This window comes from Accipiter gentilis, chromosome 1, assembly GCF_929443795.1.
Source record: "Accipiter gentilis chromosome 1, bAccGen1.1, whole genome shotgun sequence".
NCBI classification, from domain to species: domain Eukaryota; kingdom Metazoa; phylum Chordata; class Aves; order Accipitriformes; family Accipitridae; genus Astur; species Astur gentilis.
In genome coordinates this window covers 7157825-7182131 of record NC_064880.1, presented here as the reverse complement: position 1 = coordinate 7182131, position 24307 = coordinate 7157825, and the positions used below count along the sequence as shown (strand labels likewise).

Here is a 24307-nt window from a genome sequence, read left to right as displayed (position 1 = left end):
AAAGTCCCTTGGACAGACCCTAAAAGAAGGATAATCTAAATATTATGCTAACCATGGCAGATGAGGCTTTTGAACAGGAAAACTCTGGAAAGGACATTTCAAATTACTATCTTCAAAGACTAAGATGTAACAGGGACCTGAAGTGCTATCTGCAGCCAGTTCCTTGCGTCTAAACCAACCATATGAATATTGCTATGCACAGATTTATTTCCCAGCGCGTGCAGTTGTTCCAGAGCATGAAACTAGTTGCTCCCTTACCCTATAAACTATGCAGGATAGAGGTAAATAAAGTGGGAAACTATTAGAAAGAGTAATAGTAGAGCAAGACCTTGATCTTGCGGTAAGTGTGGTGCAAAAATGCTCCCGATACACAACTAGACTGAGGTATCCAAATTCCTCAGGTTCCTTTACACTATCAGCTCTCAAGCTCTGGAAGAACAAATAGCAGAGAAGATATCTAAAAAGATGAAAATGGTACATTTTCAACAGCTCGAGATGATTACTTGCAAAATAGCAACAGCACAGAGGTAACTGATTGCCTCCTGGGCAAAAGTCAAAGTCTTTGCATTGTAGCTATGAAAGTGTACAGAGATCAAAGAGAAAAAGAGAAAACTCTATTTTAGGCTGTCATGAGCATAAAGGTCCTCCTGGCCCTTTGGCATCACCAACTACCAAGACACGACTGAAATCTTTCTTATGCTGCATATGCTCAAGATCACTGCACAAGCAAGGAGGAGAAATCCTTTATTCCAGGAGCAGGGTACAGCTCCTGCTCCCGTCCCAGCTGAATTTTGGCAGCATCCCTGCAACCACCACCATCCCCATCATCGCACCCCAGCTCCACGCAACACTGGATACAGTGACCACCCCATGCCACCAATGCTCTAAAATGGGAAGCGAAATAAGCCAAATGCTGAGGGAGGCATTATTAATAACACTTAGCTATTGATTGCACGACACATCTTCAAGCACTTTACCAGTGTTAATTAATTAAGGTGTTTTCCATTTAATGCTGGGAGGAGACTAAAGCAAAAACATGAGGCTAAACAGGCCAACCGCCTGATTCAGCACGGCAAGCCCTTGCACCCAGTCTTTGGATTTCCCCACAGATACTGCTTTTACTCAGATTACCGAAAATACAGACGTAGATTCAGCAAAGACCCTAAGCCAAAAGCCCAGAGGTGCACCCAGAAATGAGCGGGGGCCACAGCTGACCCCTACGCTGCAACAGCACTTGCAGTGATGCTCTGCCCGCCTGCCTGCACCCCCTCCGTCAGCACCAGCATCCTGCCCCGGACCACAGGGCACAGGCACGCCTTTTGCTTGCAATTAATTCAACCAATATTAATTCAAACCAGAATTCAAACACGAGGGTGCTGACACACGGCTCCAGTGATGTTACCGAGAGCTGCCTGTAATTGCTGTGCTAAGCGCCGGGGACATGCAGTATTGATTTCCACCCTCATCTGCATCCAGGTTTACACAGAGGCTGCAGCCAAAATACTTCTTCCAGCAAACTCACCGTTTAAAAAAGACTGCCAGGACTGAGAGGTTCGAGTGATTAACACTCGCGCTAAGGACTGTAACAACACAGAAGTTTCATTCCTACCTACCTACGCACACCCACCCTCCAGTGCCGCTCTCCCTCTCTGCTGAATTCTTCCAGTTTTGTTTTAAATTACGTAAAACAGGCCCTTGAAGGATACCTCACCACCGCAAAAATAGCGCATTATAGCGGAAAGAAGTCTCAGTGTGCACAAAAGGGGCAGAGTTATTACCTCGAGCTGTCTCAAGCTGCACCATAATTATACAAATAACACATTTCACAAACTCGGTATTAATTACTGACTGAGCCTAGCACGGAGGCACACATTTACCTCCTTTCGCGTGACTTGGGACTGACCTGGAGCACCTGCCTGCAGCGATGAGATCACCGAGCTCCTTCCCATGACGAGCAAAGGGACCTGCAGCTTCTGCCACGTGCTTCTCCACCAGGACCAAAGCAGATCCCTGCCACAAACCCATCAGCCACCCGAGCACCACCAGCATATCCCACATTTGCGCTTGCAGGTAAGGGGCTGCCCACCCCATTCACCAGCCTCCTGCTGCCTTTAACGTATTTGCCTAAATCAAACAGCTTGGCAACCCTCCTACTTCCGAGACACACGACAGCAGAGCTATTCAGAGATACTTGTTTTCACCCCGTCCTTCTGAACGTCGTCTCAAAATCCTTGAGAAAAAGCATAAGGCTCCTTACAGATACCTTGGGCCTCCTGCCTATACACAGTGATGTAGGAGAGCATTTATGGCAGTATATAAACAATAGTACCAAACTTAGGGAGGAAACCCAAAACAGAGAGTGAATCCAATCAGCGGGTTTTGCAGAGACCAAGCACTCTCCCCCTTCTCCTCAATAAGCACCATGAACACAATGCACTTCAGATGCAATTTTACACTTAACCGATTGGCTTCTGTTACAACACCAGTGGTACGCGGCTGGATATATCACATTTTAAATAATAGCCTCTTAAACTTGTAGGGAAGGAAAAAAATGCATCTACAGCTACAAGGCCACGGAGTCACGCCTCGTTAGGGAAGCGTCCTCTTTCCTAGCTCTTAGAAACCAGCACGCTGAGCCAAATCTGCCAGCTTAAGGAGTGGGAAGATGGAGTGACCCCTCCAGCAACTTCAGCAGCCACCGAAGCGCTCTCAAAACCAGCTGAAGATGGGACCGCTCCTCACCACTGGTCACAGGGACCCCGCAACTCCAAAACACAAGTAATTACAGTTATTAAGCAGAAATAGGCGCACTTTGGGGAACAGAGCACATTTCTTCAGCACCATTACAGAATACCAGACTCTTTTCCAACATGCCAACAGTAAAGGAACCCAAAGAGGAGTTCTTCCATCACTCAGATTAGAAAACCTCTGAGGAAAAACAAAAAAGAAGCCCTGGCCCTCGAAGAACCACACACACACATGCCTCCCTTGCCAGGCACGCTGTGTGAACAAAGGCACTGCCCGTCTGCAAAAACACACACATCTCTCTCCAAGAGTTTCCTTGAGAGGAACCGAAACAAAACAGAGCACGCTCACAGAAATAGGTGCGTGCATGAGCAGCTGAAGGATTTTACCTGCTTCTTTAGCTGGAAGGCTGCATTTCCACACTCACGCTGATGCCCTCTACAGCGTGTCACCAGCCGCATTCCTGATCCCCTCGCTCCAGCGGGGGAGGACGAAGGCATCCTCCTTCTGCTCTTTCAGCAGATTTTTTTATAAAAGAAAGCACCTCCGTAGCCTGGATGCAGTATATGGCAGGGTCTGGTTCAGGTTATACCAACAGGCACTTACGCATGTATCAGTTCTGAAAATACCTGACCGCACACGGAACTTTACTCCCCGCATACCCGCAGCTACCAGGAAGCTCTGCTGGGTCCGGCTCCTGCCACACAGCAAATTCACCTGATGATGGATTAACTTTGTTTAACAGGTAGAATTCGCACACCACACCCCTGCTACCGAAACACCAAAACACAACAGGGTGGATGGAAGAAATCCACAAATTAAATCCCTCTAAATCAATCTGCATTAACGCCACGGACAACAAAACACCGGTGGTGCAATAGCAGCCTGCCAGGAGCAGCGATGCCCACCAAGACCTACACTACATTTAAAAAGCTACAGCTTAACCAAAACGCAACTATTAAATAATGCCTAACTACCCTACCAAGAGATACTCACAGAAAATACGGAACAAGTAAATAACAGCTACTGGCATTTTTATCACATGGGTGTAAATTCAGTTATTGGGAAAGGGGAGCGCTTCCACTATTTTTGCTCTGACACCAAGGCTGCTCTGGGGTGAGCTGTCACGCAAGCCTAAGTATTTGGTAAAAATATATATATATCTGTATTTAAATGTTTCTAAGTGATGGCAGCCCTACTTTGATTGGCAGAAAACAGCAGATTTCAGCCAGGCGAGAGCCGGACTCTGTCAAGAGCGCTGCAGCAACAATTCGGACCCCATTTGCAAACCTTCACGCAAAGCCAAGAGCGCAAATCACTCCCCGCTCCCCCCGCGCCCCGTTTTTCCACCCTCGGCCTCCCCTGCTCCAGCTCCAAGGCCTGCTGACAACTTTTGGGGGGTTCAGGGGCGGAGGAAGAGGGGACATAGGCATGGCACGGGGGGGGGGGGGAGGGTTTGTCTCTGCAAAGCCAGACTCAGGAACTAAGGCGGCATTGCCTCGGGGACCGGTCGTTTCGGGGGGCTGGGCTCCCCGCAGCCACGCACGGTACCGAGAGCTCTCTCTCCCGCAGCCGAGGCGGGCGACTCGCCTCCCCCGCACCGCCGGGGTCTGCCCTCCGCCCCGGGACGGGACGAGCTCCGGGGCTCCCGGGCCAGCCCGGCAACCCGGGGCGGGGGGGGGGGAGCGGCGGGGCCGGAGCGCCCGGCTCTCGGTTGTAACATGGCTGCTTTCCTCACGAATTACGAAATCGGTGACGGGAGCCGGGGTGCAGGGGGGAGCCGGGGTGCAGGGGGGAGCCGAGTTCGGCAACGTGCTGGGGCAGTGGGGGGGACGAAAGGTGAGGGGGGGGGGGGTGTCCCTCCTTGGGCTGGCGGTGCTGAGGCGAAAGAGGTGGAAGAAGTAGCAGGGAATTAGGAGGCAGCTGGAAATGGAAGGGGGAAACCCGCCACCGGCGGGTGGAGCCGGGTCCCGACGGGACGCACCGACCCCCGGGCGGCTTCGCTCCAGCCCCCCCCCCCCCCCTTCCCCGCGCCGGAGAATGCAACTAAACAAACAATAAAAAATAATAACGAATGAAGGCGGTTCCCAAGCGGCACCCGCGGAGAGACACCCCCCTCACACACACACACCCAACCCCCCCCAAATCACCCCCACCCGGGGGGGGGTCGCGGGCGGCGGCACCCACCTTGCGCGCTGTGGGGGCCGTGCTCCATGGCCGGGTCGCTGCCCAGCTCGGCCAGTCGGCGGCCGGTGGCGGCCAGCTCGGCGCGCAGCGCCGTCACCTCCTGGCCCGCCGCCTGCAGCGCCCCGTCGATGCGCAGCGCCAGCTGCTTGTTGTCGTCCATCATGTGCAGGATTTTGGCCTGGGGGGGAGGAGGGAGGAAGAGGAGGAGAGAGGTGAGAGAGCGGGAGCGGCATGCGCCGCCGCGGGGGGGGGGGGGGGGGAAAGGGGGCGGGGAGGGGGCTGTGCCGGTGGAGGAGGAGGAGGAGGAGGAGGAGGAGGAGGGGGGGGCGGGGGAAGGGGCTGCCTGAGGGGGAGCCGCGCGAGTGGGAGTGGGCTGGGTGAGGGGAGAGGGGCTGTGTGAGGGGAGCGCGCTGTGTGAGGGGAGAGGGGCTGGGCGAGGGGGGCTCTGCCAGCGCCGTAGGGGGGTGCGCAAAGGGGAGCGGGGCTGTGCGAGGGGGAACAGGTTTGGGGGTCGTGGGAGGGGTGTTTGCCCCCTACCTGTTGCCCCCCCCGGCAGCCCGGGCAGGGCCGCGACGGAGGCGATCGCGGCTCGGCCGAGGGCATCCGCGGCGCTGCGCGGCGTTAACGCGGCGCTGAGCGTCTGCTGTGGGGGCGGGTCCCGCCTGCGTGGGGCGGGCAAGTGACGGGGGGGGGGGGGAGTGGGAGCGGGGGAGCGTGGGGGGGGGGGGGGGGGGGCAGCCCTGCGGCGGCCGCGGTAGCGCTGTGTTTATAGCGAGACACACACCCACCCACACCCCCCCACCACCCGGGAAGTTTAGGGGTGCTGCGCGGGTGCGGTGAGTGCTGCAGTGGGCTGAACATCCCACTTAATGAAGTGCTTTTTCTGCTAATTGGGCTCAGGTTCACCCCGGGTGGGTGGCCGTAGCCAAAAGCTGCGTGCAGCAGGTGGAGGTAAAACGGGCTCCAAAAAATTCCCCCTGGAAGGATTTTGGGGGGGGGAGAAGAGCAAGCAGTACGCTGGCACTGCTGTAGCAGCAGTTAATGCGAGAGTCCTTACGCTGACGGTTCATGTGGCACGAACCCGGGGTGAAAAATCGAGAATTATTTGGTATCGTCGCTGGCGACTGCTAGAGGGAGCGCTGATGTTTCCCTGTGCCTTATCGATGCCTCGGAGGGATCCGCAGGCACGTTTGCCAGGGCCTGGGCTGCAGCGAGCCTGCGGAGCTGCGATCCTCGGAGCTGCGATCCTCGCCGAGGCAGCCGCGCTCATCCTCACCCCTGTGAAATGATGCTGATGCTGCTCTGGAAACCATGGCCTGCAATCTCCCCGAACCATCCCTGCTTCCGAAAGCTGCGGGCAGCCGCGTTGCCTGTTTTCGTCTGAGCCACGTGCGCCTCGAAAAGTTGACGGATGGGTTTAGGAGCCCCCCACGGCAGCGGGGTGGGAGCCTGCGGGGCCCTGCGGAAACGTGGAGTGGGTGCGGGAAGCGGGGTGGGGAGACAGGGCCGGCAAGGAAGGGCTCTCGCTGAGGGAAAAGCCAGAGAAAATCACAATCCCTAAGGAAAGAGGGGGAAACGGTCCTGCCGGCGTCTGTACGATTTGCTAAACTCTCCGATATTTGCCTGAACTCAGGCTTTTGGCTGAACAACCTGAGAATTGGGGGCATTTCCTTGAACTTCAGGATGCTTCTCCTGTGTCACCGCTGGCGTTGCAGAGACCTTAGGCAAAATGCAGTGAAAACGATAGAAAAGGGCTTCCCTTCTCTGAGAGCTGCAAAGATGACTCTAGGAAAGGCTTGACATGAGATGAAGCAGAAGCACGTCACTGTCCCCACACAGTGACGGTCCCCAGGGCACGCTGGGATGCAGCTCTGCAGAAGCAGAGGGGTTTGGCATGCGGTGTCCCCAGGCAGCTTTCAGGAACAGAAATCGGGTCAATCTGTCATGTCAGTCTGCTGAAAAACAACACTAAAATCGGCCTGGGACCCCCAAAACCTCAGACCTGGTCTGGATCAGGTGTACAGCCAGCTCTCCAAGAGTGGAAAGGACCGAGTCCTTGTCAAGTGGCATCTAGACCTTGTAATCTCTAACAGGATTTTGTAAAACAAAGAAAATCTAGTATTCAGATAAATGGTGCAGTGGCTTTTTCAAGGGAAAGTTATTTTTGACTGAGAGTTTCCAGCAGTGTCTGCAACCCAACCAACTAGCTCTCGGCCGGGGCACTTGGAATACCGTTGGCAAGGTCTGCTTTCCTTGATGAATTCCCAAAGGGTGGACAAACAACCCGCAAGGAGAATAAATGCAATTTTTGAAATTCTTTCTTCACCATCTATGCAGCCATCCCTGAATGAGATAAAGTTCTTTAAGTATATGTAGAAACTGAATTCTAATCAAGATAAATACCCGGTTTCATGCCTAATTTGCATGAGTATTTGCTGCAAACTGTGCTTGCAAATGAGAGAATTATGTATGTAACCAGATAACCTGCATGTGCAATCGCAGCACCATATATGCAAAACTTAGTCATTGCGCTTGAATAAAATGTAAACTTCAGCAGAAAGGAACTCAGCTTTAAAGTAGCAGCACATTATTTTTATCATAAAAAATCAGGTTAAAACTGATTTGAGCCTTCGAAGAACACATTCAGCTGCTGAAGCAAAGTCCAAATTATGCTTCTTACTCAATCTAACCTTAATAATAGACTAGTTGAGTTGCTATACTGGCAGCGCTGGAATCTTTTTAATTTACCGATGCAAGAGAATTTCTACATTAGCGTGTGTGCTATTTAAAAAATACGTTTCTTAAAGTTGCCTGTGGACTCATCCGTAAATTAATAACCTCACTTTAAAAAAATCTTCCTTATTACTCTAAGTCCTTTTGAGATTCCCCTGAAGATATCTTGAAAGATTTTCTCCCCTTCCCCATACCTCCTCCTGTCCTTACTAGGGAACAGCAGGGTCCATTTAAAATTGATTTCTATCTCTCAAAGCAGGATTTGATTTCTCCGAGTATCCGCCTGGAAAGAGCGTGCAATGTCACAGCAATCCTGAGATATCGGCTAGCAGAGCTCGAGCCTGGCAGAAAACGAGCGGTGCCAGCACAAGCACGGGGCAGCAAAGGGACTTCCAGCGTGAGAGCGGCCAGGGTTTGCTGACCACCTGCAATTAAAGCGGTGGGATGTACCCCGCGGCGTTGCTGCCCCAGGTTTGCAGCGATGCTGATTCTCCATCCCACGCCCTGTCGCGTGTGCGCACCCCTACACGTTCCCAACCCCAAATTTGCCTTCGCCGTCACCCCGGTTCTGAGATACGGGTAACCGCGGAAAGGTCCCGATTGTTGCTCCGGCAGCAAAACTGCCTTCAGGAAGGAAGGACTAAAAATCTCGCCAGGGTGTGCGATATTTTCAAACTGCGATACCTGAGGATTGTTTTGGACTGTGCTGATTCCCTTTCGGAAGACCAAGCCTTTGCAGAAATCCTCAAAATTGGGATGAAATGAAGCACTAGGAAAGGAATTAGGCCTCGTTCCCTTTCTCGTGTTAGCTTTGAATTAACAAAAAATTAAATTAAAAGCTAATTAAACAGCCAAAATTAGAAACATATTATTTCCCAAAATTGCTTTGCGTTTTTTTCTTTTCATGCCAGCTTTTACCAGGAGCTTGACGGCTCTGCAGCAAGTGCCTGTCCCTAAGGGATGAGAGTCCCTGGCAGCGCAGATGAGGCACAGAGAGGTCAGGAATATTCCTAAGGACACACGGGAAACCTGAGTCTACGCCAACAAGTCTTGAGTCGCGATTCAGCCTTAGCTACACTCAGCATCTTTTCGGGCGGTGCAAGGGTAGCCTTGAAAACCTGAAAAAACCCCTCAGTTTTGGGCAACATGTTCTGGTAGTAGCATCACATCCAGGCAGGCTATTTCTCAAGAATATGTAGATGGCATAAACGTGGACGGAGGAAGATTTGAGACTATTACCCATCGTCTTTGTTCTTGTTTCAACCTAAGGAGCACAGTAAAGGGAATATGAGAAGGTTTAGGGGATGAAAAAGGGCTGAGTAGCACGTGGGTAGCATTCAGGCCTTCCAAACACTTCAATTTGCTATTCAGATTACCACTTTTTGTAGTTTAATATGTACAAGATGCAAAGGAACCAGTTTAACTAAATGGGAAAAGCCTTTTGTGTTAAGGTTGAACGTAATCTAATACAGCCCTTTGACTTGATTCAATTAAATCCTTTCTTTTCCAATTAAATAATCAACCAGAATTTAATAAAAATGAATTTCAGTGTGTCACCCTGCAGAATGATGACCTCTGAGATGGTGAAGACTTATGTAAATTCTGCGGATCGCTTTTTATCTGCTTGTGTCTCACTTCCACAAGAAAAATTACCTTCTGTCAGTATATTTACATTATTTTCTCATCTGCTCCATGTATCTCTGCTTACAGTAACAATTCCCTGCTGAAAGGGCTGTGAGTATCACCAGCTTCTTTCAGCACATCCTCTAAAACTGACTTCCTGTGATTGGGAAAAAAAGATTGCCAAAGACGGGATTTTTGATCTGCGCCTCTATTTTGTTACGCCCTGGCACACCGCAGTGCAAACAGCGGCAATTTGGCCCTTTCCAAATGTCACCAGAGGCATCTGTGTGGCCGTTCACCAGCAAAGAAAAGCTCACCAAGAAAATCCAGTCCGAGAGACGAGCAAACTTTAGCAGCAATCACCAGAAAAAGCACAGCATGCCCCGAGTTCAATAGTCTCTTGTAGCACATCTCCACTAAGTCATTTCCATCCAAGTTACAATAGTTGCTAATGTCTAAAATTTTTTTTTTTCCCCTCTACAAAGGTCACATTTCTATTTGTGTATTTACAACTGCATTTGACCCCCCTTCTCGCTCTTAAAATACTCAGCACCAACTCTTTCCTTCCTCGGTTGGAGTATATAGCAGCATCTTAACGCAAACCTTGCTGATGTGTTACTGCTGCGCTGTAGCTGTAATGCTAGTGCTTTAGTTAAGTTATTAAAACAGGATTAAACAGACCTAAGGATGGACAGGTTAAAAAATCTGGGTGAATATTCTGGTTTTTTGCCATGATGCTGCAGTGACACATTTCCCCACCTCCATTTCTGTGCGGATGAAAGGGTCCCGGTGACCTTCCTGCACTGCGCGTCCCTTGGGACCGTGAAAACAAACCCATTAATGTTTATAAAGTGTCTCGGACTGGGGGAATTACATCACCGTGGCAAGATACAAGCTTAATGGATCAAAACAAACCCCAGATCCAACCCCCCCCCAGCTTAGACACATCTCGGTTACCCAGCGCGAACCTCAAGGAATCCCACTGAGAAGGGATGATTGAGAGAAAAATGTGATCCCAGAGATTTTTCTCCAGTAAACCCATTTTACGTTAATAGGAAGCAGATTTCTCGACCCCTTGCAAACAAATGACTTCCACAGCATATTTCACAGCTGAGCGCATCTATGGCACCAGCCTTTATACGCAGCTCTATTAAACCCAACATTTGTTTAATGAATTACAGCAATCCAATGAATCTGTGTACATTCCGCCTATATTTAAATGTTTATGGGGACGACGTCAGCAGCCAGCTTTTCACAAGCAGGTATCGGTGTCAGTGATGAGCTCTTGCTGCAATGTACCCAAAACTTTTAATGGTTTCTGCTTTCTTGACTATTGAGGGCAGTTGATTGCTGTTTAGGTTTATAGAACTGTAAGTGCAATTACCCAGGAGTTTCAGGGTCTCTGCTTAACATAAAATTGGACTCAGTGCGAATTTGGGGGGGGGTTCTTCCCATTGATGAACGACGTCTGTCATCTGAGACATATAAACTGTCAGACGTCTCCCACCTGGTTCCGGTTGGTCCATGCAACTGAAAAGTGAATGAAGCCATTAAAACTCACACAGTCAGTCATGGTTGACACCCTGCAGCTATTTCCAAGACGACCTCATCTTCATCTCGTGGGTCATATTGACCTGGACAAAAATCTAACTCTGATCCACCCTCCTGTTTTAACATACCTCCTGCTGAAAACTATGCGTGAAGTGCTCCCTTTCACGGCATATAGAAGCAGTAAGGATGATGGTGCTGTGATAATTTAGCTTTCTTGCATGGATACCTCTGATTTGTGGTGGGCTCTAGCCCAGCTCTTCCCACCCAGGAGCAGGTTTGCCAGGTTGTTCCTACATAGGTGCTGTAGGTCTGGCTAAGAGAAGGGGTGAGCCCCAAAGCTGCTTCCACGTCAGCTGAGCCGGCTGGTTGTACTTTGCTGCAAAAACTGTTTTCACTGTGGTTAGGCCTGAAATATCCCTAAGGAGCTGGTTTTAGCATCGACAAAGTGCAAGGTCCCACTTGATCTGAACTGGTCCACAGCTGTTGCCCTCCACCAGCCGCTTCCCAGCAGAAGGATGCAGAAGGATGCAGAAGGATTCCCTGACCTCTGGTGCTGGTCCCCCCTGGGTGGTTTCAGGGCTGAGCTGCCTGGCAGGGGCTGTGTGGGTGCTTGGGGGTGGCTCTGCAAAGCAGCGATGGATGGGTGAGCGGGTGGAACGCCGGCAAGTCATGGAGACCCATGAGTGTGGCTGGGAATTACCAAATAGCTTAGCAGCACCCAGTGGGAATACACTCGCAGGAGCAAGGAGAGCGAGCGTGGACCCAAGCGTGGACACGCGGTACCGACGCGCTTGGCAGCAGCGGTGAAGTCTACGTGCCAGTTCTGTGACACTGCTTGGATTTCACAAATAGCTTCCCATAAAGGAAGAGAGAAATAGGGAGGAAAGAGGAAGAACTTCAGGCAAAGTCTGTGTGAAATGCCATTTCCCCATCCCTTCCCTGTCACAAATCAAGGGGGAAAACTTGGCTGGGTTTTGCAAAACTACAGGGGTGATTTGGGAGAGCAGGTCCCACTGACTTACTACAAGAAATCATCCATCCTCTTGGAAGAATGGGAAGTTTGCAGAGACATTTGCTTTGCAGGCCCAATTTACCAGCTGTTCAGACACTATTATAAGGATCATATAAAAACTTAAATCAATAGGGAGATTCTGAAGCGCTTAGATAGCAGGATAATAGGTGCCGTCAAAAAAATCCTGTGATCAATCAGCAGACAAATATGTACTTAAATTAGGTGTTAGTGGGACAGATGCAGGAAAGGTGATTATGGGTTGCCTCTGTGTTTCCTTCGCAACAATGATGACACACCGGGGTGGGTCAATGCACCCTATCATTAATACAGCATCAGCATTCAGCTGACAGTTTCTTTGTCCTGTGAAGTCAATTCCTATGAAGATCTGACATTAGCAAGAGGCACCGTGAAATTCAGACGCCTTTGAATTTTCATGACCCTCTAGATGCCTTAGCCTGGCAGATTACAGGCAAGACCACTGTCCTAAATTGGGCAAGAGGCAGGAATAAACAATTGTACCCATCCATTTCAACTGTGGCAATAAATACCATCGGCAAAACCAGTGGAAGAACAGCCCATACCTCCCTCCCTCCCCAGCAAACAAAACTAGAAACGGGGTCTGCAGGGAGTCAGGTAGAGCATCCTGGAAGAGGAAGACCCTAGAGAGAAATGTAATTTTTTTACTATAATATTTGTGAAGTAAGGAAAAGATAAGATCTTGAGTGTGGTTCAGGCCTCTAAAATAATCCTAAGATTAATGCAGAACTGGAGACCTCCATAGAGTAAAGGAGAGGGGATTTAGCATGCGCAGCGCACCTTCCCCGTTGCCACCTGCCACCCAGGGTGCATGCTGGCATCCACAAAATTCCCGCAGGTGTTTCGGGGATCGCACAGCGCAATCTAGACAAGAGGAAAACTTAATTTATTCTTACAAGGCTACCCAAGGCAAAGCATCCTTCCTTTTCATTTCAAGTGAGAGAAAGCGCACTCTGGTGTAAGTGTCGTCGTCCTCCCTTGTTTTGTTGGTGGCACCGATGCCAGGGGCACGCCTGGTTTGGGGATCACCCCGCTGGCAAACCAGCCGCTTTTGCAACAAAAGAGTGTGGCTAGGGAGTGCGGAACAGTAAAACTAGCTTCTTTTTTTTTCCTCCTTTTTTCTTTTTTTTTTTCAAGATGCTACCAGCAGGGTGGACTAATCCTGTATTGCATAAGATTACAAACATACAATTACATTCCCCACTAAATTATGAGAGCTCTAAAAATACACATAGATAAAGTTTCAGCATTGAGAAGGCAGCTGAAAAACTGGAGCAATATTCATACATATACACATTATATAATTTATAGTCATGTTTTAAGGCTTCAGTATGTATTTATTGATTCTATGCATTCGGGACTTGGAGCATATTGGTGTCCATCTCCTTAACTGTTCGTAATGCAGATTGGCTGGAGTCGTCTACTCTGTGAAAAATAACACTTCTCCAGGACTGAGAGAAACCCCTTTACATGAGATAATTCACAAGTACTTTTATTTCTCTCGTTAGGTAGGAAAATACTACAGACCTCATTTCACAGGATGGGGAAACTGAGGCACGGATGGGCTGAAACTGAGTGTGAAGGGCTGCTGTGACCCGGTGGAAAAGGGCACCTACTGCAACCCATAGAACACAGCAAGCCTTTCCAGTTAAATAAGGAACAATTCCTTCATCTTTTGCCTAAAGAATTGTAGTGTGTTATTGGTGCTCTCATACAGTGCCGCACTTGGGAGGAGCGCTAGTTCTCATGTGATGGGCAAGTTTTGTGGTGCTCCGACACTAATGAGGCAGAGGGGGAGAAATCAGGATTAAAAACCAGAAAATGCAAAGCTGTAAGCATGGGGTCATGGCTGCTCGGCTATCTTGACTCAAAATGGCTCAGCATATATTCTACTTTAGTGCAGTGTACAAAACCAGAAAATGGTAGGAAAATAGCCCCCCCCCCCCCCCCCCCCCTGCTTTTTAGGTATTGCACAAGCACACATGTTTTGTGTAAACTGGAGTTTTTAATGAAATCTGTTGGAGGTTGATTTACCCTAATGTAACACCCAGGCATGGAAGGGTGGCAGGTATGCTGCTTCTAATAAAGTCCATTTAGCTTCTGACGTAGATTACTTTAAAAAAAAAAATTGTAAAACCCCTTTTCCCCCTCCCAAACCCACAGCAAACACACAAGTGTGATAAAGTATCTTGGTATAAAATCAATACCAAGGTGATTAGCAGCCTTTGAAAAATTCTGGCTCTAAGTCAGTTCATGGCAGAGATCAAATGGAGGTGCTGTCAACTCTTTCTTTGCTTATGATATACAACAGGTAAAATCATCTGCAATGATTCCTGTTATTCCTGCATTTTCTTCTTTTTCCTTGGCCTGTGTCCAGGGGGGAGGCAGGACGGCCCGCGTCCAGAGGGGATGCCCCAGGCTGTCAAGGTTTTCGTACGGGTCCCTACACTTTGGGGGATAACTGGAGATAAGGCTGACCAGCTGGACCCAGGTCCCTCTGTCTGATTCCCAGCTGCCACTGGGAGCAATCTGGGGTCCCAGATGGATAGCACTGGTCATCAGCTGGCACGCCAAGAGAAGCTCAGTCCTCTATGGCAGAGAAGGATTGAAGCATTATCTAGCCCTTTGGCTAACTCAGGTGAGGCTTATTAATATCATTATTGATATTAATAGCTTTTCGTGAAAGTGGGGAAGTTTTCCCCAAGCCTGGTGCACCAGAGAAGAGGGAGGTGCCTTCGGATGAAGGCTTGGTGGAACAAGAGGGATCCATCCAAGGGAAAGCTGATGTTCTCGTCAGAGAGGGAACACTGCGGGTAGTCTCAGAGAAAGCCCGAGCAGATATATAGGACAGGCAAAAAAAATGAGGATGCAAAATGCTAAATTAATAATAATTTTTAAAAAGCACAGCTGGATAGATTCCTTAGAAAAATCTAAATGTGTTGTTAAGCTCCAGTGCATGCAGGAGGTTCTGTGGGTACCAGCACGTTTGTCACCCCAAAGGTCTTCAGGACAAGACTCAAATCACTAAGCTGGCAGGACTGTTGGCAGAAGGATTTTAAGAAGGTGATACGTATAAAATTCATCGATGGCAATTAAACAGAGCAGGACAACTGCCAAGCTCTTGTGTTTGCTCACTGTCAGTAGGTTTTATAGATACAGAGATATATATCTACAAAGCTATTCAAGTGCATTTAATTTTTCCAATACCCATGTACCGCAGCTCATGTGAGGGTAATATGTTTATCCTATAAAGTTAGTGACTTCATAACGCAGTACTTGGCTCTAGGGCAGTTTTTGTATTATTAACTTCCAGTGCATACAGAAAAAATAAAAAGTCTCAAAACTTTTTTCAGGCATTGAGTGCAGTTTGTCATAGTGCCAGAGGCCCAAGGATGGATACTAAGCTTGAAAATATTTGGGACCTCAAACCTGATGGAGAAGATGTGAGCCGAGGTGCGGGGAATGCAGGGCTGGTAGGTGGGGAGCTTGCTCTGTCATGGCACAGGACAAAGAACAAAAAAAACCCCATGGTACCTTTTGTAACTTCCACATTTATGTTCCTAGGCTAAATGTTAGGGCAGACCTACAGTGAGAGGGGGTGATGCTTCATCCCTCATGCCCCTTGCTATCCAAAAGGTCCAGACAAGCGCAAGAAAAGACTTAGGACTGTTTGGCTGATTTTCTTGCCTTCTGATGACACCCCATTAGAACTAACGGTTCATCATCTGCACCAGACCAGCTCGCCTCAAGATAAAGATCTGCCTCATTTGCAGTTACATAATTAGCAATTACCCTAATTTCACTTACATTAAATTACATTTTTTTTTAAATAAACGTTATCTTTTCTGATGAAAAAAATAAAGTGGCCTGGGTCTACTTCAGACTATTTTATAGAAAGCAGCAGCATCATTATCCTGTTCTCAGATATAATGTCTAGACACTTTTAATGAAAATATTCATTATTGCTAATTTGCATTTCTTTCAATTCCAGGATGGAAATCAAATGAAGATGTCAAAACAGTGCTACCTCTGCCTCAGGCAAAAAGGAGACACGGTGACCCCCCAAGTCCTTCCAAACGTGAGCTTAGCTTGCGTGAAGAGAAAGCAGCTCCGGCATCCTCGTAATTGAGGGCAGTGCTAGATGAAAGATGAGCAAAGACAATCAGAGGAAAATCATGGTGTAAGAATCTGGATCTGAAATCTGCGGCTTTAGAGGGGCAAAAAACCCAGGGAGGTTGGCAACAAGCCAGCGAAATAGCACAGAAACCCTGCTCGGATGGGTTTAGTTTTGTAAGGACACTGAGCCAGACCGAGCTGTAAGGGGGGTTAGAAAGGAGAATAACAGAATTTGCTTCTGACCCACCCTTTATTTCAGCAGGAGCGGTGGCTCTTACATCCCTTAGGCTTATTGGAAGAATCCCAGCCTTAAACTGCAAGATGTGTTGAAATACAGATGTTAATCAAGATGGTGATAACTCATGTGGGTTTACTTTTCCTGAAGATAAAGTCCATTTTAAATGTACTCATTACTTGCTAGTAACAAAACTTTCCATTAGTACAAGGAAATGTATATTATACCTCAGAAATACATGCTTCACTGAGCTTGGAGAGTAAAGATAAAATAGTCCTTTTATAGCAAATAGGGATGAATACTTAAAAATAATAAAAAGTTGGTGAATATTCATTTGAAAACCTAAGCAAATTTGCCCTTGTCATATTTGCATCTCTCTTGTGTTCTCTTCCTGTGCAATGGAGTTTTATTAGCATGAACATTCACAGAAAGTGAATTTGAAGCCTCAATACCCATGGGAAATGAATTTTAAATTCACTTGCTGTGTGCAGTCACCCAAGAAACTTGATCATAATTGTTTATTATACTTAAATATTTATATTGTGGAAGCACTTGTTAGGTAAAAAGGCCATGACTCTCCAGGGCTGGGTGCCGTACAAACGCTCTCCCAGGCTTACAGAAATTACCTCCATCCCCAGCAAACGCAAATGCTGACGTGTGACAAGTTCGACCAGGCTCGGTCACATAAGAGGTGAGATGGCAGGTGACAAATTTCAAGGTCAAGATCAAGCACTGGGGTGGAGGGTTGAAAGATCAAAACGTTTCTGCGATTTTCCAAGAAAAATTGAGAAAGTTGGAGTGTATCCACTAAATGGCATGACCTCGCATGGGGCATGTTCATACGGGATATTTGAAGCGGAGTCAGGGATTTAAAGTTCGTCAGAAACATCCTCGTTGAAGCTTTTTTACTGCCTGAAATCCATTGTCACGGACACCAGCTTTCACTCGGGAGCTCAGATTTCAGCGCTCGCCATGCCTTTAGGGTTTACAATGGATTCTTACATTTTCCATTCCCCTCCCCTGCTCCCCTTTTGCATCTATAAATGCTCTGGAAAGCGGCACCCGCTGCTGCGCACAACAGTGCTGCCTTCCCCAGCAGATTCCTGGCGGGACAGTGGCAGCTCCGGAGTAGAAATTGCATCCCTGCTCATCAGACCAGTTGATACCTTCCCATCCCTCGAAGGCAGCAGCAGGAGCTTGCTGTGCAGGGCTCACCCCTCTGCTCCAAAGATACCTCTGGGGTTTTTTTGGGGGAGAGGTGGGCGGCACTTTCTGCAATCGGGGACCCCGGTTTTGCTCGGTCACACAGCACCCTACAAATCATCTGTGCCCCACAGACCTCATAGCAAGGCGCAGGCTGCCCCTGCTTGAGCTAGAACTGACTTTGGAGAGGGTTTTGCTGCAAGATGCCAGATAAACTGTATTTTTCAGGGGGGCGGAAAGAGGCAGAGGATGGTTTCCAGCCTGTTCTCCCAACCCTCGGGTGCAGCAGAGTTGCGGTCGTCTCCTGCAACCTTCCACCCGAGCGAGCGAGCACGGTGACGCAGGAATCGGCTGCTCAGGTCCCTCGGTCATGCTGGGAACAGACTGAGGGGATGCCCCGAAAACTGGCACAGCCCGGTGCTTTGGTCGTGTCCAGCACCCAGGAGCCGGTCCCTGCAAACAGCACTGCTGCACTCCCAGTCTTCGGAGGAAGGGGAGGAGGCACGTCGAGAGCACACTTTCAGACCAATTTTCACTAAATTATTTTTCTCTCTTGCCCGCCTCTGTCTAGAATGCGACAAGGGAGCAGATTTTTTATGATTACGGAGGAATAACTGCAAGGTCAAATCCCTGCTGGAAGTGGGGAAGGGCTCTGCACATTGCACCCACCGACTGGAGCACTAGCAAATTACCACTATTAAGGGCTGATGAACAAAAAAAACCCCTGAAATTGAAGCTCTAGTTACAGTAATAAGGATGCACAAAAGAGAAAATTGCATTAGGACATGCACTGCCCTTACCCATTCCCCTAAAACTGGATTCACTGCCAGGAGGAGGGGATTCAGGGCCACCCCTCGGAGCAGTGTCAGGTCTCCATCAGCTTCCTTGGCCCTTACATATGATAGTGTCTTTTAATTATCGCCCACCGTAGCCCGATTAGGGTTGCCTGTGTCAATTTGCATTTGCAACTCACCACGGTGCAACAGTTCCCTACTCCTCTATAGAAATAGCAGGTGTTATTGGCAACGTAATTACATGCCATCAATAATTATAAAAAATTTAAATTGCCCCAATGTTGCTTGCAAGCAAATCAGATACGGTATTTCACAGCGTTTCCTTCAAACGCAGGCCACCGAGGTGATGCCGGTATCGAAGTGGAAAGCTGTAATTAGGCGAACGTGAGAAGCAGGAGAGGAACCTGATGAGGCAAACCAAGAGAAACCGGCACTGGGGACCCTGTCGCTGAAACCGCCGCGTGAAGGGTCAGCGGCCTGGGGCCGGGGGCACCTGCTCAAACGAAATTGTGTCTCAGTAAGCTCGAGCTGCCTTTGAATGACATTTGGGATCCAGAGGGACGGAAAGGGGAAGAGCAAGAAATGGGCACTGCGGAGGGGGACAGTCTCGTGCAAGGAGGGTAATGGAGCTCCATCGCTGGATGGAGCATCCTTGCAGCACTGCAATACCCACAATACCTCCATTTATATCTTCTTTTGTCAAACAAATAAATAAGATAAACTAAATGCTATGAGCAGGGTGTATCTGCTGCCCGAGCCAGACAGCATGGCTCACTCTTCTTCGCTTTCCACCACCATGGCAGATGCCACATGTCAAGGGAGCAAGATGGATGATATCAGGGAAGGGAGATGAAGGTCATAAGCTCAGGACATGGTGCAACTCCACGGTAGCTACCATAAGAAAATGTAAGTGCCAAATGGGCTAAAAACGTTTTCTCTGGGACAATATTCCCTTGGTTGCAAAGGAAGTCAAAGTTGTCTTTTACTACTTGAAGCGGTTAACTATACAGCTTCTTTAAACGAGAGAATTAATGACACTGAACTTCACAACAACAACAAAAAATTAAAGGCACCCCCAAAAATGTTCTCTTAATTGTAGCAGCCTGCTACATTAAAACTGCTATAGGAAAATTCATTTACAATTCAGCTATTAAATTGCAAACCATTACCACTGCTTTTATGGCTTTATATTCTTCTAACAAATTTATGATGTAATTACTCTGTGCAACAGCATCGTTTCTAGCAAGCCAAGTTGAAATAAGGCACCTATTTCAAAATCCTAACAATTCTGTGTTTTCCAGATGTAATTTATACAAAAGGGGAAAAACATTACGGTGCAGTTTTGTGCCTGGGACTCCGAGACATTTGCATATGGAGCCGGAGTCCTGGCTGTTACCTGGCTTTAGTTATGTTTAGTAAATACCCAAATTTTGGGTGTCGCAGAGCCGGGGCTTAGACCCCAACCGGGACCAGCATCAGCGGCTGTTGCATGTGCCGTTCTGAGCTGGAACAGGCAAAACCAGGCGATAAAGGCGGGATAGAAATGCTCAGCTCCGACAACTGCCATTTATTGCTGTAGGAAATGCAATTGCATTGCAGACCTCGGGACTTGCTCCAATGGCTCTCTGCAGCGGCACAGCTGGGGCTCGGGGAGCTGGCGTTTTCCCTCCTGCCAGGGGGCTCAGCCAACCCCCAGCCAATCCACTGCTGACAAAATAAAACATAATGAAATAAATAAATAAATAAAACTTTTTGAAAGGCATTTTCTGCCTGTCATTTCCCGCCTCTGCAAAATAAATCTGTAAATGAACTCTTGGGCATCATAAAAAAAACCTGCATAAAGGGGCATTAAGCAGGACACGCATTTCCCGGGCAGAATGACTGGATTATTGTTGGAAGATGCAAATAAATTCACATCATGTGCCTTTTTTTTCTCCTTTTTCTTTTTGTACCACCCTCATCAAAAGGAGGAGATAGCGTCGGTATCCAGCTCAGGAATCTCTTGAGCAGATTAAAGACCCAATTATGTTGGATTTGAGGAAGCTGCCTACTGTCCAGCCTGAATCCATCGTGCTTTATAAAACCCCAAATTAAACACTCAGTAGCTCACAGCTCCTGCAGCCTCCCTCCCTCAGCAAGATCACCATATCACACCGGTCACCAGCACTTGCATGGCCATGAAACCATCTTCTTGAAAGCAATTCCCTTATCTCATGGGGTTTTCTTCTATCCCAATCTACCAACAGATGTTTCTTACCCCCTTCGCGTTACCTATGGTCGTACCTCGAAGCCCGCTGTAGGCACGTGCCCTCAGGGATGTACTGAAATAGGTAGCGCGATGCTTTGCTGAGCTGGCCTCTGGGGATTTAATACAAACTCGAAAGAAAAGGGAGGTAAATGAAGAAGAGCCCAGTTTTTTCTAATTATCATTATCCTTGATATTATTATTATTATTATTAATAATAATATTCTACTTATTACTATTATCCTCACAGGTTTTGTTTATTTGTTTGTTTTGAAAAGGAGGGTCTTTGGAGGTCCCAAGGGCCGGTAAATGCAAAGAGAAGGCAAAGCAGGGGCTCTTGCAAATTGAGCAAGATTCTCAGCCCGTCTCGCCCCGCTGCTGCTGCAGGTCGGAGGGGAGATCGACGGGGTGTCCCCACTGCGAGGTCCCGGCGACTCCCCGCAGCCTCGTGAATCCTAATGGCACAACGAACCCATTTAGTTATGCAAGAGGCGTCTCCCTCGGCTCGCACATCGTGAATTGCTCCTTAGAAGGGCTGAATGGCACAAACCTCCCCCTCCCGCGCTCTCGATTCGCGGCCGCTTGGCTTCTGCTGCCAGCGCTAACAAGGTCTGACTTTGTAAGATTATTTAATATTTATTCAAAATGTTTGCCGTGGGTATAATGACATAATCACCGAGGCCAAACCCGACGTGGTTACTCAAGCACGACACCCCCCCTCTCCCCAATAATAATGAAATCCCGGCAAAGAGTCGAGGGGAATGGGCTGACAAGCCAGGATAATTTATTCTACTAGGCCCGGTGCCTGCCAAGACTGCTCAGTCTGGCGTGGGATAGACTTACTGGGAGCAACTGGGCTGGGATTTGCAAAGAGGAGGAGGAGTCTAAGTGAATTGGATACCCAAATCTCACCGGATTCAGCAGGAACTGGCTATTCAGACAGCCCGGGATTATTTTCCTTCTCGGGTTTGTCTGTTAGCTCAAGTGCCAGTAGCTAGTGTGGGGGATCAATTGATTTCCATCAAGTGTGCGGGGAGGCAGGATTAAGTTAAAAAGGGGCTTTTAGGTAAAACAATTAAGACAGACAGACACAGGGGGAGAAAAAAACAATGCTTAAATTTCCTGCAAAAAAAAAAATTGCATTTTTGCATACTGTAAAAAAAACCCCAAAGAACCCATCCTTAATGCATGCTTTTCTCAATGTCATCCCAAATTTTCCCTAACCACAGTTAATTTTCTTAACCCTCGGTATCTGTGACACTGAACTTGGGTGGCAAGTTCCTCTAAGCTTCAGCATCCGCCTGTGCCAGTTGGGTCAATGAGATCTCTGGTACCCAGGGCTTCCCGGGCAGATAAAAGTCGGCCCATCACCATTTTCAAAACAATCTGGAATTGCTGCAGAGATGGGAGCAGCCAGACTTCAAAGGGAGCCTGCCACCTAGGTTTCTGCTCTTTTCTTTTTCTTCTCTGTTCCTTTAAAATAGATCTTTATGATAACTAGGAGCAAGATTTCTATGGAAAGAAGCCATTAAAAAAAAAATAATTGGATTTTACCTTTTTTGATTGACAAACTAATGCACTCAGCGGCTCACTCAATTAGACATCAGTATTTTCTGAAGTAGGGCAGTGGGACTTTGAGAAGGAAAAGCCCCCAACCAAATGCACTTTGCCAGCAGCTGTCAGTCGCTGGAAAGATAAGACTTTCACACCTGTACCCGACCTGTTCCTCTGCTACGACACGTTCCCAGCTCGGCCAGGCGTCGCCATGAGGAATTCAGCAAAAGTTTGCAAAATGCTCAGGCACTGCGTTGACCGAAACCGTGCAAAAGCCCAGGACAAACCCGCCTGCCTTGTTCAGTGATGCTGCTGGGCGAGTCGGGCTATGAAACGCCTTTGGAAAGGCTGCGTAAAAAAGAAAGTCCATGGCCACGGCAGCGGGGACTGTCTGACTGCGGAAGCAGCGCGGAAAGGCAGAAGGTGGCCTTTTAATGGTCCGCAGCATGAGATCAGGATGCACAGGCATCCCCCAGAGTGGATGCTAAAACAATTAATAACAATTTCCCCGCCTCGCCCAAGACAGCCAAACGGGGAAGGATTGCAACAGCATGAGGACAGGGATTTGGTGCATAAAGGGCATGAACAAGGAGAACTTGCACCTCAGCTCCCTGTGAGCACCCAAACCTTCCCCGCATCGACAATCGAAGGCAGAAAACGTACTGGTTGAGTGCATCCCCTCCGGCTGGTCTGGCCAGTTTGCCAGGCTCGGGGTGGTGGTGGGGGGAGTGAGAGCAGGCAGTGCTTTGGTCGTTATTAGGGTGCCGAGCCCCGCACCCCTGGTCGAAGGCACCCAGCCCTCGCATGAGCCGCGGGAAGCCGCACGTGCCACGGAGCTGGCGGTTGCTATGGTGATTGTGGATTTTCTTAAAACTCCTGCAAAAAGGAGACCGAAGGCCCAGGAAAGCACAGGAGCAGCAGGTCCTTTGCCGGGAGGTTTCAGGGCCGCGTACGGATGCCGCGCAACACCCCAAGCCGTGATACCGCCTCCGGCTGAGCAAGTCGGTCCCTTCAAACAGACCCACGTTTGCCCCACGGTGGTTATTTCTATATCCCGGCCAATATCACCGATGAGGTCTTTGCTGGCTCGTCTCTGCAAGATGCCAGTCTTCGTCCAGCGATTATATTTATTTCAGCAGTCTCCAAGGGTTATCTCAAGACGCAGCTCCTCTGCCAACAGAGAAACTGGTTTTGAATTGCAGCCCTTCTTGCTTCATCGATGTATTTTTTAAAGAGCACAGAGAAATCGCAGAACCGGCAGATGGAGGAGCAAAGCCCCTTGGATTATCCAGATTACAGCCCAGCACGTGGGCAGAGCAGCCCAGACCCTTCACACCGCGCTCCCAGCCGTACCTGCTGCGGTGGGATTTAGAGCATCCCAGGCTGGAACTGGGTTAAACTGGCAGCCTAAAGCAGAAGTGCTCTCCTCTGCAAGTACCTAACTTTGCCCTTTGGTATTTTAAAATGGTGGTTTGTCCCTCCCCAGCCTCCGGCAGTCGGGGTAAATCAAGAAGCCCATTGATTTTAAGAGCGGAGTTACGCGGTACCCAAATCTGGAGGTGCCGCTTCCGAGCGATCGGTACGCATGCAAGCAGAACATTTCCTAGATGGCTTTAAATGAAGGGGCTGGCAAAATCCCATGGGAATATTTAGTTAGGATAAGAAACATATAGAAGCACAGCTTTTGGAGCCATCTCGCAGTAACTTTTGTTTCCATGGTGACTAATGTTTGTGTTTATATCTACTCCCAGTGTTTCTATCAGATTTTGCTTCACGGAACAGCTGTTACAAGTCATTTCACCAAGACAGATGATCCTGATAAGGAGCAAAGTTTCCATTCTACACAAATGCACATTTATTTAATAAAATCCAAATAATTCAAACCCGGAAAAGATCTGTGCTTCAAAAAATTGATTATCAATGCAGCCGCCTGATAGAAAGAGATTGAAAGCGGCCACAGAATAGCTGCTGCCTAATAAGAGGGTGATAAAAAACATAATAGAAGACAAATAAAACAACTCTGAAAATGCTAGCAGCTTTATTAAATTTGGCCATGATCTTTCTGTCCTTGGGCTTTATGCACAAGTGTTATGCCTAAAAATGACCTCCTGCTGGGTTTGATGGAGCCATCAATAAAGAGGGTGGAGGGGGGCTGTTGGCTGCCCCGGCCTCCCGCCGCCTTTCAGCCCCTCGCACCATCTCATCCCGCTGAAAAGCTGCTGAGAGCGGCCAGAGGAACTGAGCGCAGCCTAACCTGGGCTTTCAGATCTAAT

General features: G+C 48.5%; 1 protein-coding gene across 4 annotated transcripts in view; it reads right to left on the bottom strand.

The window, feature by feature from the left end:
- The window catches only part of KAZN (kazrin, periplakin interacting protein), a 230180-nt gene that overhangs the window by 88058 nt on the left and 117815 nt on the right, over positions 1-24307 (bottom strand). For 2 of the 4 annotated variants that reach the window (XM_049810008.1, XM_049810019.1), the window contains one exon: positions 4933-5110. The exons of 1 other annotated variant lie outside the window; for it this stretch is intronic. In XM_049810008.1, the coding sequence (XP_049665965.1) occupies positions 4933-5110 (178 nt within the window). Of the gene's footprint in view, positions 1-4932; positions 5111-5469; positions 5542-24307 lie in introns of those variants that run through there. One more of the 4 variants, XM_049810029.1, reaches the window with a different exon arrangement.